Source organism: Poromitra crassiceps (assembly GCF_964638095.1).
Source record: "Poromitra crassiceps genome assembly, chromosome: 23".
NCBI classification, from domain to species: domain Eukaryota; kingdom Metazoa; phylum Chordata; class Actinopteri; order Beryciformes; family Melamphaidae; genus Poromitra; species Poromitra crassiceps.
In genome coordinates, this window is record NC_139639.1 from 13,645,053 (window position 1) to 13,659,430 (window position 14,378).

General features: G+C 44.0%; 2 protein-coding genes across 2 annotated transcripts; one reads left to right on the forward strand and one right to left on the reverse strand.

The window, feature by feature from the left end:
• Nucleotides 1–560: 560 nt before the first annotated feature.
• Nucleotides 561–9,034, forward strand: LOC310796610 (ATP-dependent DNA helicase PIF1-like; the record flags this gene model as incomplete). Its single annotated transcript, XM_083658825.1, has 12 exons — nucleotides 561–1,115; nucleotides 1,542–1,668; nucleotides 2,078–2,203; nucleotides 2,392–2,545; nucleotides 3,233–3,347; nucleotides 3,896–4,002; nucleotides 4,606–4,745; nucleotides 5,422–5,528; nucleotides 5,614–5,701; nucleotides 6,243–6,388; nucleotides 8,386–8,577; nucleotides 8,817–9,034. The coding sequence occupies 12 exons, from the start codon at nucleotides 561–563 to the stop codon at nucleotides 8,865–8,867; spliced, it is 1,908 nt and encodes a 635-aa protein (XP_083514951.1). The 3' UTR covers nucleotides 8,868–9,034.
• Nucleotides 9,035–11,079: 2,045 nt separating this feature from the next.
• LOC310796738 (E3 ubiquitin-protein ligase TRIM21-like) lies at nucleotides 11,080–13,592 on the reverse strand. Its single transcript, XM_083658974.1, has 4 exons — nucleotides 13,474–13,592; nucleotides 12,742–13,196; nucleotides 12,021–12,192; nucleotides 11,080–11,813 (listed from the first exon to the last, which is right to left on the reverse strand). The coding sequence occupies exons 2-4, from the start codon at nucleotides 13,192–13,194 to the stop codon at nucleotides 11,542–11,544; spliced, it is 897 nt and encodes a 298-aa protein (XP_083515100.1). The 5' UTR covers nucleotides 13,195–13,196; nucleotides 13,474–13,592; the 3' UTR covers nucleotides 11,080–11,541.
• Between the last annotated feature and the right edge of the window lie 786 nt (nucleotides 13,593–14,378).

Consider the following 14,378-nt stretch of genomic DNA (forward strand, 5'->3'; position numbering starts at 1 on the left):
AATGGACCCCTAATATAGTCCACATTAGAGCCACAATCCCCCCATTTGATGAGATTTTGTCCCAAATCTGAAAATATTTTCGACAGATATGATTTTCTACATAATTCTAAAACTATCTGTACTGTTAGGTAACGTTGGAGAGAAAACAGCTAAACTAATCAAAATCGTATTTTCTTCTACATTCTCTTTCTCCAATTGTGTTAAGTGCTTCTAAATTAGATGATGCTGCAATTTAACAATTCATCAAGTTGAGCAGGATAAAGCCAGCAACAATTTTTGGGTTAGGTTGTTTCAGGTTGTATTAGGGTTAGTTTTAGGGTAAAATCGCTAAACCGGAAGTCAAATTGTGGGAGATTGTTGCTCACTTCATGGAGATATCAAGTTGCCGGGGACCTCAAGGACCCCTGGTGAGCCGGAACCCCATGTTGAGAACCACTGTGCTAATCCATACACAACTCCACTGTATTATATTATCCATCTTTTTATTGTAAAGACTGTCTTGATGAATGGCAAGTTGTTAATGCATACGTTTGCCCACTGCAGCACCGGAGGCCACTGTCATGCTCCAGGGGGAGGACTCAGCCCAGCTGCAGTGCTGCGTGGCGGTTGAGCGGCTGAACGCAGCCGGACAGGCCACCCGGCGGCAGGTCATCCGCAAAGCCTCCGTCATCCTGGGCCGCAACGAGTTCCAGGAGATCACTCTGCAGGTGCACGACGGCAAAGTGCCCCAAAACTACATCCTGAAAGAGTTCAAGCTCTTCACCAAGTTCGCCCGGGACGGGAAGTGCACCGTCAAACTGCTCCCCGAGAACACCCAGGTGCTGATCTCCGACTGCCCCCCCCACCAGCTCAGCCTCTTCCTCAAGACCCTGAGCATCAAGCACCAGGCGTGGAGGGCCGGCAAGCCGCTGAGCGACCGGGAGAAGCTGAAGGCGGCTCTGCCCCGCAGCTTCGAGGCCATCAGCCCGCTGCAGCAGAAAGACGTGCAGAAGGCCAACGAGCTGAGACTGGGCCAAGCTCCTCCCAACGGGCTGGCAGAGCGGACCAATAGGAAGCCCGGGGCAGGGACGGGACAGCAGGTCAAAAGGTCGAGGAGCGACTGCAATTTTAGCCCAGTGAGTTCGTTGTGACGCCGCAACCCGTTTGCCAGAATGTAGCGTTGGTATTTTACGTGTCTGCAAAACAGGGATACGCACAGTTTTGGCATAGATGTGAAACAAAACGTCAGCATTTTACGTTCCTAAAATGTCTCCATTTTACATTTCTGCAAACCTACAATCTCAATTAATATTTTAAACAAAACAGCCGTTAATTTGAAAACCTCGCTGCCTTTCCAATGCCAAACGTGGTTATGTTTAGGTAAAGTAAAACAACTTGGTTAAGGTTATGATTATGGTTTGGTTTAGGCAAAAATAACAAATGTTAAAAGCTCTTTGTATGAGTCAGTGTGCTCTGTGCTACGTCCTTTCAGGTGACGCATCTGAGCAGCACTAAAGCTCTTTGTATGTATCATGAGTTTGCTCTGTGCTACGTCCTTTCAGGTGAAGGCCAACCCGAGCAAGAAGCCGGTCCTGTCTCTGCCAGCAGCGCGCAAGCTCAACAAAGAGCAGGCTGCAGTGCTCAGCGCCGTGCTGAGCGGCAAGAACGTCTTCTTCACGGGAAGTGCAGGTATGAAGTGTGTGTGAGGCTGTACAGCACATTTAACACAATACATCTGAGTACGTTTACAGAATCAACATTCAACTGTTTCAACATGCTTGGGAGATCCGGATACCTGATGAAGATTCACTTTTATACAATTATTTTTTAGAAGACCCTCATTCTTTGAGTTGGTAATCATTAAATTAGCTGGACTTTTCTTCATACATTCACACACAATACTCCTGCTCAAACCAGTCAGGTGTAAACATTCTCCTTCCTGTGTATTTATCGTCTTGTACTAGTAACACACACACACACACACACACACACACACACACACACACACACACACACACACACACACACACAGACACACTTCATATTTTCTGAAGTTCTCCATTAAAACATCATCATCTGGATGTTGTGTTTTCTTCAGGCACAGGGAAGTCCTTCTTACTGAAGAGAATCATAGGATCTCTTCCTCCGAAGAGCACCTATGCCACGGCCAGCACAGGAGTGGCCGCATGTCACATTGGAGGAACAACCTTACACAACTTTGCTGGTCAGTCACTGCGTGTCTGAAGTGTCTATAGCACAGCTTTAGTGACTTCTGTGTTTGACTGAACATTGCTGTTAAATGGCTTCCACTGTTGCCATGGGGTATTTACAGAGGCCTTTGTTTTTCTCCTGTCTCCCCTCTGCCTTTCTTTCTTCCTACACTCGTGTCTTTCTCCTCCCGTGCGCTCTCAGGTATCGGCTCGGGCTCGGCGCCGCTGGAGCAGTGTATCGAGCTGGCTCAGAGGCCCGGGGTGCTGCAGCACTGGACCAGCTGCCGCCACCTCATCATCGACGAGGTCTCCATGGTGGAAGCCCAGTTCTTTGACAAGCTGGAGGCCATAGCCAGGTGAGATCCCATTCACAGCTCAACGTTTCACAGGTCAAGTCAAGTTTATTTGTATAGCCCTAATTCACGAGCATGTCTCAGAGGACTTCACAGAGAATATGTCTAGCTAAATCTAGCTGACACGACAGTAACAATTACAGTAGTAATAAATAACAACAAGATTGAACAATCATATGATAGAGATGGAGAGAAAGGGAGAAAAGGGGGATGGAATGTGGGGGAGGAGAGAACGGGTGACATGCAGGTGGTGGGCCAGGTTCAACAACATCAACCAAAATGAGGGCAATGTTTTCACAATATGACATTGAGGCACACGCAGGTTTGGAAACTGTTTTTGAAAGATATTTAGGTCCTGAGGGAACAGAATACTAATTAGGAAATATTTAGAAAAGAGAAACACAGGTGTGCAGTTTAACACTTAAAGGAGAACTTCAACATAAAACAATACAGATTTATTTTTGCACGTGATCATTTGTGCATGAATGACATCACTGATCCACAATTGAACTCAAATCAACTGTGGATAACTGGCAAACTAAATGAATGCCTGCTCAACTAATTTACAGTCATTTACACGGATATGTGTGAGATCATGTGCAAAATAAATCAGCATTGTTTTTCTCCTTTTTAAGTTGGCTATATTCATCTCCAGTGACATGATGCCCCTGACTCTGTGCCCTGCTGTAGGTCGGTGAGGAGGTCCACCGAGCCGTTTGGAGGCATCCAGCTGATCGTCTGTGGCGACTTCCTCCAGCTGCCTCCAGTGTCCAAGGGAAAGGAGAAGGCCCGGTTCTGCTTCCAGGTCCGACAAGTCTGGGATGGCAGCAGCACTTACTTATTTACTTAGCATAATGTTCATGTCATTACCATCGTTGTATTCTGCATCTATACTCATTAGGCTGAGCATCATTTATATACCCAGAGGAAGAGCTGAGTATAGTCAGTATAGCTGTGTTTACTTTTAGACCCCACTGATTCGCATGGACCTTGCATGGCTCATCAATTTATCTTATGATTTATTGCCCTCAAACTTAAAGGGACACTTCACCGAAAAACAATGCTGATTCATTTTGCACATAATCTCACACACATATCTGAAAACTGTAAACCGTTTGCAGGCATTCATTTCATTTTGACAGTTATTGAGAGTTGATTTGGGTTAAGTTGTGGACCACTGGTGAGAAGAGATGTGTGAGATAATGTGCAAAATAAATCGCCATTGTTTTCCCCCAGTGAAATGTCCCCCTTAACATAGGTCAGGATAAGCTCGACAGATTCTAAACTTAGTCCATGAAGCATCTCAAACCTCGAGGAAGAACTGAGACCTTTACCCCTCTGTAAACCCTGCAGGCCAGAAGCTGGCGTAAAGTCATCCAGGCTAACATGGAGCTAACAGAGGTGCGGAGGCAGACGGACCAGTCCTTCATCTCCCTCCTGCAGGCAGTGAGAGTGGGCAGGTAATGAGCACTCGCACAGCCCAGATATACTGTATAATGTGTTATGCATTAGTTATGCGCATATATACATATTTATTTAGAGTTATCACATGTACTCAGTATCAAACCTTTATTGACAGACACTTAGTCCATAGATGGCACATACACAATTACAAAAGGACATAAGCGCACACACACAAAAAACATACATTATAAAAAGGATTCGTACCAGAATTTCCACATATGTGACTGGTATCTCACAGTGCTTAGCCCAGGATCACTGAGCAACTTAATAATGACATTCTGAGACACGTTCAATCGACGGATGAATCTGTACATCAGATTTCTCAGGAGCGCCTGGAAAGTGGCCACCCCTGCCGTCACTAGCACTGCTCCACCTGGGCTTTTTTTCAGCAAGATGCGCATGCAGTCATTATAGGCAACCTGAAGTTTATGGATGCTTAAACTTTACCCACATGGGGGCAGTATACTGATCAGTAATGTGAACATAAGTTAATAAATAAAATAATCTACAGAACCTCGGTGTTGTGCTATGGATTTAGTTTACCCTCCCAAATGAAGGGCAACATAACGATCGTATCTCGATTATTGACACCATTTCAGAGTCACAGAAGAAGTCACGGCTAAGCTGATTCAGAGCGCCTACCATCAGATCGAGAGGGACGGGATTCTAGCGACCAGACTGTGCACACACAAAGACGACGTGGAGCTCACCAACGACAGCAAGCTGCAGCAGCTGCCAGGTGTGGGAATTCTTCTTCTCGCTCCTAGCCCTTTCCTCCAGGTGTTACCACGGTGTCTGTGGCTTGGAGCAAGGTGACAATAGGCTGGAAATATCTCCTCCTGTGATTTACTTTCACCAGAGATTTCTGAGAAAGTAACGGTGTGTGTTTGACTCATGACTATCGGCTGTGGTTTTCAAACTTTATAAGTGAACAATATTTTGTATAATAAAAAAAATAGAACGTTTTTACTCTAGTCACAGGCAGGTTCATGCACAGACATCTTAATCCCACCCAAAAACATTCCCTTAGAATTTAATTTTATGAGAAATTGTGGAAAGCTGAAACAAACGGAAAGCATTTTTTTAATAATCAAGACAAACTGGCTTATAAAGGGTTACAATTTTGAAAATGAATAAACATTTGGGTATGTATGATCATCTGAAGGTATAAGGTTTGGCACACACACAAAAATGTCACCACTGTATCGTTAACATATTAAGTGACCAAAAATGGTAAGTCAACCTGGGATAGGTGAAATATTAATTTACCCATCATGAGGGTTAAGTAGGGGTGGGCAGAGACTCGTGTAAAGGGCGCCTAACATATTTAGGATGAGGAGCCGAATGGTAATTTAGAGTTCCTTCGCTGCGATATGAACTCTTAAGCGTGTTTCACGGTGCTTCGTGTCCCTCAGGATCGGCGCGCGTGTTTGAGGCGCTGGACAGCGACCCGGCCCTGGTCAAGACTATAGACGCTCAAAGCCCCGTCAGCAGACTACTGCAACTCAAAGTGGGAGCTCAGGTAGGCATGCCTGCGTGTGTGTACAGTAAATAGGCATTTGAGTTCAGATATGATATGACATTTATGCTTCTGCTTTTACCTGAAGGTCATGCTGACAAAGAACCTGGACGTGCAGCGAGGCTTGGTGAACGGAGCCCGCGGGGTGGTGGTGGACTTTGAGCCTGGAAAACAAGGTCAGTGTTTGATTATTATTATTATTTTAAATTATTATTATTATTTTTCTCCCCAATTGTACTTGGCCAATTCCCCCTGCTGTCCTGATCGTTGCTCCACCTCCTCTGTGCAGAGCCGTAGACTAGCAGCACATGCTTCCTCCGATACATGTGCAGTCGCCAGCCGCTTCTTTTCACCTGACAGCGAGCAGTTTCACCAGCAGCACGTACAGTAGTGCATGGGAGGATCACGCTCATGCCGACCACCCAGTTCTTCTGTTTATTCAAACCGACTTGCAGTTAATGCCCTCATTAACATCAAATGCATCACTTCCTATGTGCCAGAGTGCTGCTGCTGTTGTTTTCCTGGGAAAGCATGTAAAACCTTAACAAACTGGCTATAGGCAGAATCACTATTGTGCTACATCAATCAGTGATGGAAATGGAAACAAATGGATACAAAATGGAAATGTATTTGTATCCAAATGTCACTGATCATGACTTAAACTAATGCAGCAGTGATAACCTCTTGTCCACCGGCCCTCTGCCTCTCTTCCCTCAGGACTCCCACGGGTGCGTTTCCTGTGCGGGGTCACCGAGGTGCTGAAGCCGGAGCGCTGGATGTTTAAGTCCGGGGGCGGGCTCTACCTGAGCCGACAGCAGCTGCCACTCAAACTGGCCTGGGCCATCTCCATCCACAAGAGCCAGGTGAGCCAAGGTTCAACGGCACCGCAGCAAATAGGATACAGTAAAGTAGCGGTACTGTAATGCCAGTGCTGGGCTATAAGGTATAAAGCTATGATGGCCAGATTTTCCCTTTCTATATGCCATTGTATCATGTTGGTGAGTATAGCTTGAATGAGTGACTCACATGTGAATGACCAGGCAAAAACTTAATTTATTTTCCCTCAATGTTTCGTGATGATTCATCTGCAAAGAGCAAAAGATGGCTGCGATTTTCATTGCCGCGTGAATTGATTCTCTGCTGGGCTTTAAGAGCTCAGTCACTCTTTGCTCAGTAATCATTATGACTCTTACCATACAAGGTTATGATCAACAGAAGGGGATGAGATCAACATCAATTAGAACCCAGACTTCATTCAGAGAAGAAAATCATCTATTTTTCTTTTACTAGAGGAAGAGTTTCTAATTCAAATTGATTTATTTCTGACACCAACACAGCAGTGGGAAGATTATTTGCAAGCAATAGGGTCACGGAAGTTGTAGCTTCCACTTATTTTATGCTGGATTATTTACGTCGGAACTCGCCACAGGTGATCGATCGATCAGAACCACGGGGATATCTTTCAAGCTTTATTGAAGTATCACAGGCGGAGAGTGGAGCTAGTGGGCAGAGAGAGAGTACATGGACTGAACATTGCTTCTTTATGCTTGGGATGTATGACATCCTCGGTGACATCACAGGAGCAACTCGGACATCACCGATGACATCATCACAACAACTATGACATCACAGGTGCACCTGCCGTGATGACACGCTGCGGTGACGTCATCGTTGGGTCGCTGGCTTGAATCCGGCCCGTGGGTGTTCCCCAGGCATGGCCTCATCAGTCGGTATGACCACAGGTCAATAGGGTTACCACACAGGTCAATAGGGTTACCACACAGGTCAATAGGGTTACCACAGGTCCTTGAAATCCTGTACATGTACTGTAACGGCACAGTTGAGAAGTGGTCACACATTCAAGCCTCTTTTTAATTATCTGTGAGCTTCTGTCTGCTAGCTCTCATTATAGAAATGTCAGTGTATAAAAATGTCTGTGTTGTAACGGTAAATAACCTTAATGGAGAAGGTGTGTGGACCCCCAGAGCAAGAGCTCCTCTCCTTTTTGTTGAGGAGGAGCGCCGTTCGATCTGCTATTTTTACTGCTACTTTCCCGGGTCCGCCTCCTTTATGAATGTTGGTCTCTGGGGTACCAGTGAACACTGTCTGCTCGTTGCAGAGTCACTGCTAAACTATAGACATTTGCCGTGCCCACCACATGTTAATGAGAGAAATGGCCATTATGGGCCGGGTCACTGACCCTGAACCAGTATGGATGGATGAACCTGCAGTGGTGTTGACATATCAGTGATCGCACTCTGTCTCACCAACAGCCCCTTATTCTGCTCTCAGACTCACAGCAGATTTATATCCTGAACTCGCTCCCTGGAATTGGTTAGACAAGGAAACTGGGCCCGCTGGGTAATTGAGTTCATTGGTCACGACCAAAATGTCACCCACGTTTGATCTACAGCAGAGGAACAAACGCGAGGGACACAAAGTGCATCCCACATTCGCATCCATTCAATGCAAAAGAAAATTGAAAATGTAAGAAAGTAAAAATAAAAAAACAGACCAGATTGTTTACCACAGATAACCTGTCAGTCAAACGGTCAACTCCCCTATCAATAAATCTTGTCAAATCTGATTTTAGCTGCAACAATCTTCCTCTTGTACAAGAAATGTACGCTGCAAAAATATAATATTCATATATTGGTAGGCTGTGTGTTACACCTGGAAAAGGGAGTTCCTATTTGTTTTTGAACACATTTGCTGCAAAATACTGGAACCTCTATCCCTCAACATGCTGGCTGCGTTAGAAGTTGGAGAGCAGCAGTGAATGTCCAAACGCTTCTTTCTGCCTGTCATCAAACCCTCTTGCTAGTTCAAGTGTTTCTTATGTCTTTTTATTTTATTTCAGGGGATGACACTGGACTGTGTGGAAATCTCTCTGGCGCGCGTGTTTGAGAGCGGCCAGGCGTACGTGGCCTTGTCCCGGGCCAGGAGCCTGGAGGGGCTCAGGGTCATGGACTTTGACCCCCGTGTGGTGCGGGCCGACCCGGACGTTCTCCTGTTCTACAAGAAACTGAGGAAAGAGAGGCTGCTCATGCAGGTGAGTGCAGACCTTCACAAGCCTGAGATCCTTGTAATCCTCACTGACATTAATAATATATTATTATTATTATTATTATTATTATTATTATTATTATTACCTGTGGACACACAACTTGTCATTTTCACCCAAGCTGTATTATGGACAAATACACCATGAAGTCCTGATCCAAGCAATGGTATATGATTATTTGAAAAAATGCAGTCCTGTAAAATTACTTTCTGTGTCGCTCTCTGTAGGCGTCCATGGAGGAGTTTGTTGGCAAAAGCAACAAGGAAAACCGCTGGTGATGAGAATCGCTCATACCTCAGTGATGTTGTGCACCATGTGCATGAGTATGTGGACAGATCATCCACACTGTAATTACTAGTATATTTTTTCTATTGTTTTATTGACGCACTCTTGTGACAGTCTGGTTCCTGAAATCATTGTTATAACTGTAGGAACGCTCTGTACAGTATCCACAGCATTGTTTTCTTTTCAACAATGGGCATTATTGGAGCCACGCTGCCACCATCTGTTAATTTGGTGCAACTTTTTTAAGAGCTTATTTTTATATTGCCAATTGTATTTATTATCATGATTGCCTTGATGTATTTTTTCTCTCAAATAAAGTTTTAGTCAACTTACTAATTGTATGGTGTACCTTCTGTAGTGAAAATCATCTGGAAACTTGCCTTAAATATTGCATATTTAATGTGAACTGACCTGGCCGTACCCTGCTGTAAGGAATTTAGATAGAAATATGGATTTTGATATCACTATTGATTCAATAAGTTAATATCAAAACCCCGGGGCACCACCACGTTCATCAGTAATTTATATTACTTTAATAAGTAATTTATATTACTTAATAAGTAATCTATATTACTCCTGCCGTCAGTCACAGGTAAATCAGAGTCAGTTCTAAAGGAAGGAGATCTTTAATCGACTGATATTATAACAAGCACTGAACACGTGTTTAACTTCAAAACATAATGCGTTTATTTAATCCACAAAATAGTAAAATCACAGTATTATGCATAACACCTTGTTCGATTGAGGTAAGAAAGGAGGAGAAAAGTGAAAAGAAAGGGAATAATATAGCTGCTGATAAAAGGTACCAGCAGGTCAAAAGGATTCTCTAGAAAGCCTAGTTTAAACCTAACCTAATTAAATACATATTCTAATTCAATAGGTGAGTATTCTAAGTTACTCTATATCTTCACAGCACTCTCAAAATAAGCAGAAAGATGTGTGGTCACTTTGCCTGACGTGGGGAGGCTGAACAAGTCGGCTGACTTCTCTCTGGCATGGTACGGGCTGTTTCTCCACCAAACCCAGGGTTGTCATGGCGACGACGGGCAGCCTGTCTGCTCGTGGAAGGGCAGGCGAGGGGTCCCAGAGGCCGGCTGGTTGTTCCTTCAATTGTCTTTATCTCATCCCGTTGAGAAAGGGGGATCGCCTCTGGTAGTGGCGATTAAATAAAAGGATAATCAAAATTGATTTAAGCTTCACCTATCAAAAAATAAAGCAACAAAAGGCATCTAATCTCACTATATTTAGTTCGATGAGCTCCAGACTATCGCTTGCTTCCGTTTGTCGAGTCAATACTGTTTGAATGGAGCTTTGTTGTCCACATGCCTGTTCTCGGGAAGTGGTCTCATGTGCTCATGGGACCTGACACGGCTTTCCTCCCTCAGGGCCAAGGGATCCAAAAATCATATCAGTGGGTTGGTTATCAAGCCCAAAAGGACAAACATAAGACTTATCACATGCTTAAAACATCTCATCAAATGACTTCATGGCCATGACACTTTCATAATTACAACACACACATTATTCTGATTATTTTAAGACCAAACATGGATGATGTATCCTTATATTAAGGAATAAACCAAAATATTTCTGGGACAATATATCTTTACCGAATCTTGTATACGTGTACGTAACAAAACCATATCTTAATGTCACACACACATTAACACACTATACATTCCTACTTATTAAGTACGTAATACTAATTAACTTGATTAAGTCTCACATCTTGAGAATAGTCAGTTCCTCTTAGCGCCATACAGCCCACTCCTGCTGCTCTTTGACAAAAAGGAATGTGAAGTGGTTTATAGCCTTTGATCCCCCACTTCCATTCGATGACCTTTGGTTTAAGGTGGAAGATGGGACCGTGTTGTACATTTACAAAGCATTATTAAACATACCCACAATTTATATAGATCAATGGGGGTTGCGATTTGGAGAATATTGATACCAAACACTCCATGAGTTGCACGTACGGTACACAAGTTCCTAAACTGTTTGCTTCAAGAGTCCTGTCCGGGGTCCTGTCCGTGTGACCTGTGAACTAAATCTCCGCCAACCGGACAGAACGGACATTGACGAAACACACTCGTCAACAGTCACCCTTTGGTATTTCCAGACAGGCTGGCGCCTTGGGCCCTTTTTGGCTCCCCCCAGATGCAAGGCGCAGCTAGAGGTCATTTCCTGTGACCAAAATCTGACATGGTACAATGACACTAGAAAATGTAGTTTTCACACTCCTGCAATAGTAGTTAGATTCAACAAAGTTTTTATGATCCCACCCTGTTTGCAGCAACACCATACAAGACATAACATAAAAGAAAATCTGAATATGAAGAAATATACAGAATATACCATATTAACCAGAATCTGGAGTTGAACATTCCTTAAACTTTAAAGAGATGAGACACATTACTGGGCTTTTTTCACCAACGGTTTGTATAATTATTCTCTCAGTTAAGAACTCCATTAAAATAACAAATCCATCTTCAAATGTGCATAAGACAAGGCTTTGAAGCCCCCCCCCCCCATAAAAATAAATGAAGTCTGCATTATTATTGTTAGAATGGCTATAACAGCTACCCGAAGGAGGAGGAGGAGGAGGAGGGGGGGGTGGGGGGGGGCAGTGTAAATGTACTATCTGAGGAAAAAAATGATTATATTAGTCTAATCTGTGTGATTGACAGGAGAGATGATCAGAGGGGTGGAGTTTACATCACCATTTTTAGGACATTTCCCAGGACCCAAGATTGGGTAGAGTTTCTCAGTGAAGGTGCAGCCAGTAAAGGAGTAGATAAGAGCTGCAGCATCTACGTCGTAAAAGGAGACCAGACCCTCCTCATAATTCACAAACACCCCCACCTTCTGAGGCTTCGTCTTCAGAGCGAGGCGGACAGGAGGGCCAGCAGCAGCTATGTACTCATTTCCATTGCTCAACACTATAGCCCAGTAGCCATTCTCAGGACTTGTCGTGATGTGTCCCTTCCTGTTGATCGAGCCTCTGGCCACTCCTAAAACCCAGTCAGTCTTCCCTTTAACCTGAACCTCGTAATAAAACTTCCCTGAAGAGAAGCTCTGCTTTCCTAAGGTACGGGGAAATAAAGAAAATCTCTCTGGGTTCTCTGGGAGATTCTTCTTTACACCACCATGATATACTTGTTTCCCGTCATCAGACAGGATGAGCGTGGGATTTGCTGTAACAGGATCGAGAGTCACATTCACTGCAAACTGCTGGATCCTCTTCAGCTCAACATCAAGCAGCTTCCCCATCTCTTTACTGAGTGTCTCCTCCAGCTGAACCACAGCTCTCATCACCGTCTTCTCCAGTTGAGCCACAGCTCTCCTCACAGCCCCTTCATATGATGAGTGGACACTGACCTCTTCTAACCAGTCCATGTTGTGTGGAGGAGTGTTCAGGGATGGGAAGCCTTGGATGAGGTGAATGTGGTCTTCAGTGTGTGAGAGCTGCTCCACCTCAGTGGTTCTCTTCATCAGCTCAGAGATTTCCTGATCCAGCTCTTTGATGAAGCCTTGAGCCTGCTTCTCTGTTGTTTTCTGCTTCTCTTCGATCATCTGAATGAGCTCAGCCTGGCCTCTCTCCACAGACTGCCTCAGAGCAGTGAAGACCCGCACACGGTCTGCTATCTCTCTGTCTGCACCTTCCTTACTGAGCTCTACTGAGTCTTTGATCTCCTGAATCTTTAGCCGTCTCTCCTGGATTCTCTTCCCCAGCTCAGCCATCTTTCCTTCATATCCTTCTTTCAGAGGAACAATTTGATGTGACCTGTGGTCTGTCTCAGTACAGAACTGACATACACACATCTGGTCAGTCTTGCAGAACAGCTCCAGCGGTCTGTCATGCTTCTTACACATCCTGCCTTCCAGGTTCTCCACAGGATCCATCAGCTTGTGTCGTTTCAGGCCTGAGATTCTCTGATGAGGCTCCAGATGAGTCTCACAGTAGGAGACCAGACACACCAGGCAGGAATTCAGGGCCTTCCTTTTGGTCCCTGTGCAGACATCACAGGGAACTTCTCCTGGTTTGGCACTTTGCTGGTCTGGGCAGCTGCTGGCTTTCATCTGAGCTGACTTTCTGAACTGAGCAGCCATCTCCGATATGAAAGTATTGACATGCAGCTTAGGTCTTCTTTTGAAACGCTTCTGGCACATGGGACACTGGTGCTGGACACTAAAGTGCTGTGTGATACAGTTCTTGCAGAAGTTATGTCCACATGGTAGGGCGACTGGATCAGTGAACACATCCAGACAGATGGAGCACAGAAACTGATCTTCGGATAGGAGACAGCTGGCAGCAGACATATCTATACACGAGACCAAAAGTGAAAGTGTGAAATAAATAACACTAGTAACATGTGTAACACCAATTCTTGAATGTTCATATTAAAAAAAAAGTCAAAGTCAGATTATTGGAATATTAAGCTACGAAAAGTCAATTTGATTATGTAATTTAGTTAAATTGCACTTCACTGAAAACAGTGCAAAATGAAAACCAGGAAACATGGATACAGGACAATTGGGTCGACAGTCTCGTCACTGGCTGCTCTCTGTTTAATGTTACTACTGCTGTAGGTTACTCACCTCTGTTGTATTGTTGAGAAAGGCTTGATGAACTTATAGGTTTAATTTTCTTTAGAGAAAGACAGACTTCTTGACTGCAGCAGTGCTATCGCTTTGAGTAAGTTTTAGTTTAAATTCTCCTCTCCTCTCCTAAGAGAAAGACAGACTTCTTGACTGCAGCAGTGCTATCGCTCTGAGTAAAATTCTCCTCTCCTCTCCTAAGCAAAGACGTTTTTTTTCCTTCCACGCTGGTGACATGTGATGTGATGACTGGACTGCAGAGACTGGGGCAAATAGAGGCCAGTGTGAAGGGTATAATGGAATGTGTGGGGGTAGTGGAGGGGAAGAAAATAGTTGTCAGTTTTTTTTAGAGGAACTGGACTGTTAATGTCTCTGCTTTTCCTTTCATTACAAATTACAACTTGTATTTATAATTATAGACAGTCAATGTTAGACAGGATTACAATAATAGGCAATGCAAAATCTGTGTTTACATCAAGAGTTCCACGTTTTTGAATGGCCGAACTAGGTAGCAAGCCAAATTATAAACTGCTATCACATAAATCTCTGGTTGGAGAGTCGATCAGACACACAATATATTGTTCTTACTACGAAGGACACGTGACGGCAACATTGAAAGAACAGACCATTTCTTCAGATGGAATCGTCATGTGTTCAGAGTGAATTTAGGAGGTCAATGTAGTTAATTCACTCAACTGAAAAGGAGAACAAATGGAGATGTGTGTTGAGTAGATATGGAATATTAGGCTACAGTCAGCGTTTGTTTTCTCACATTCCATAGATTTTTGCAAAACTATCTACATCTATTCAGCAATATGTTCAGACATGTTTTAGATCATCTGGGCACACAGAGATATTTTTTCTTTTTCTTTCCCCCTCTATTTCTTGACAGGTTTTACAGCACA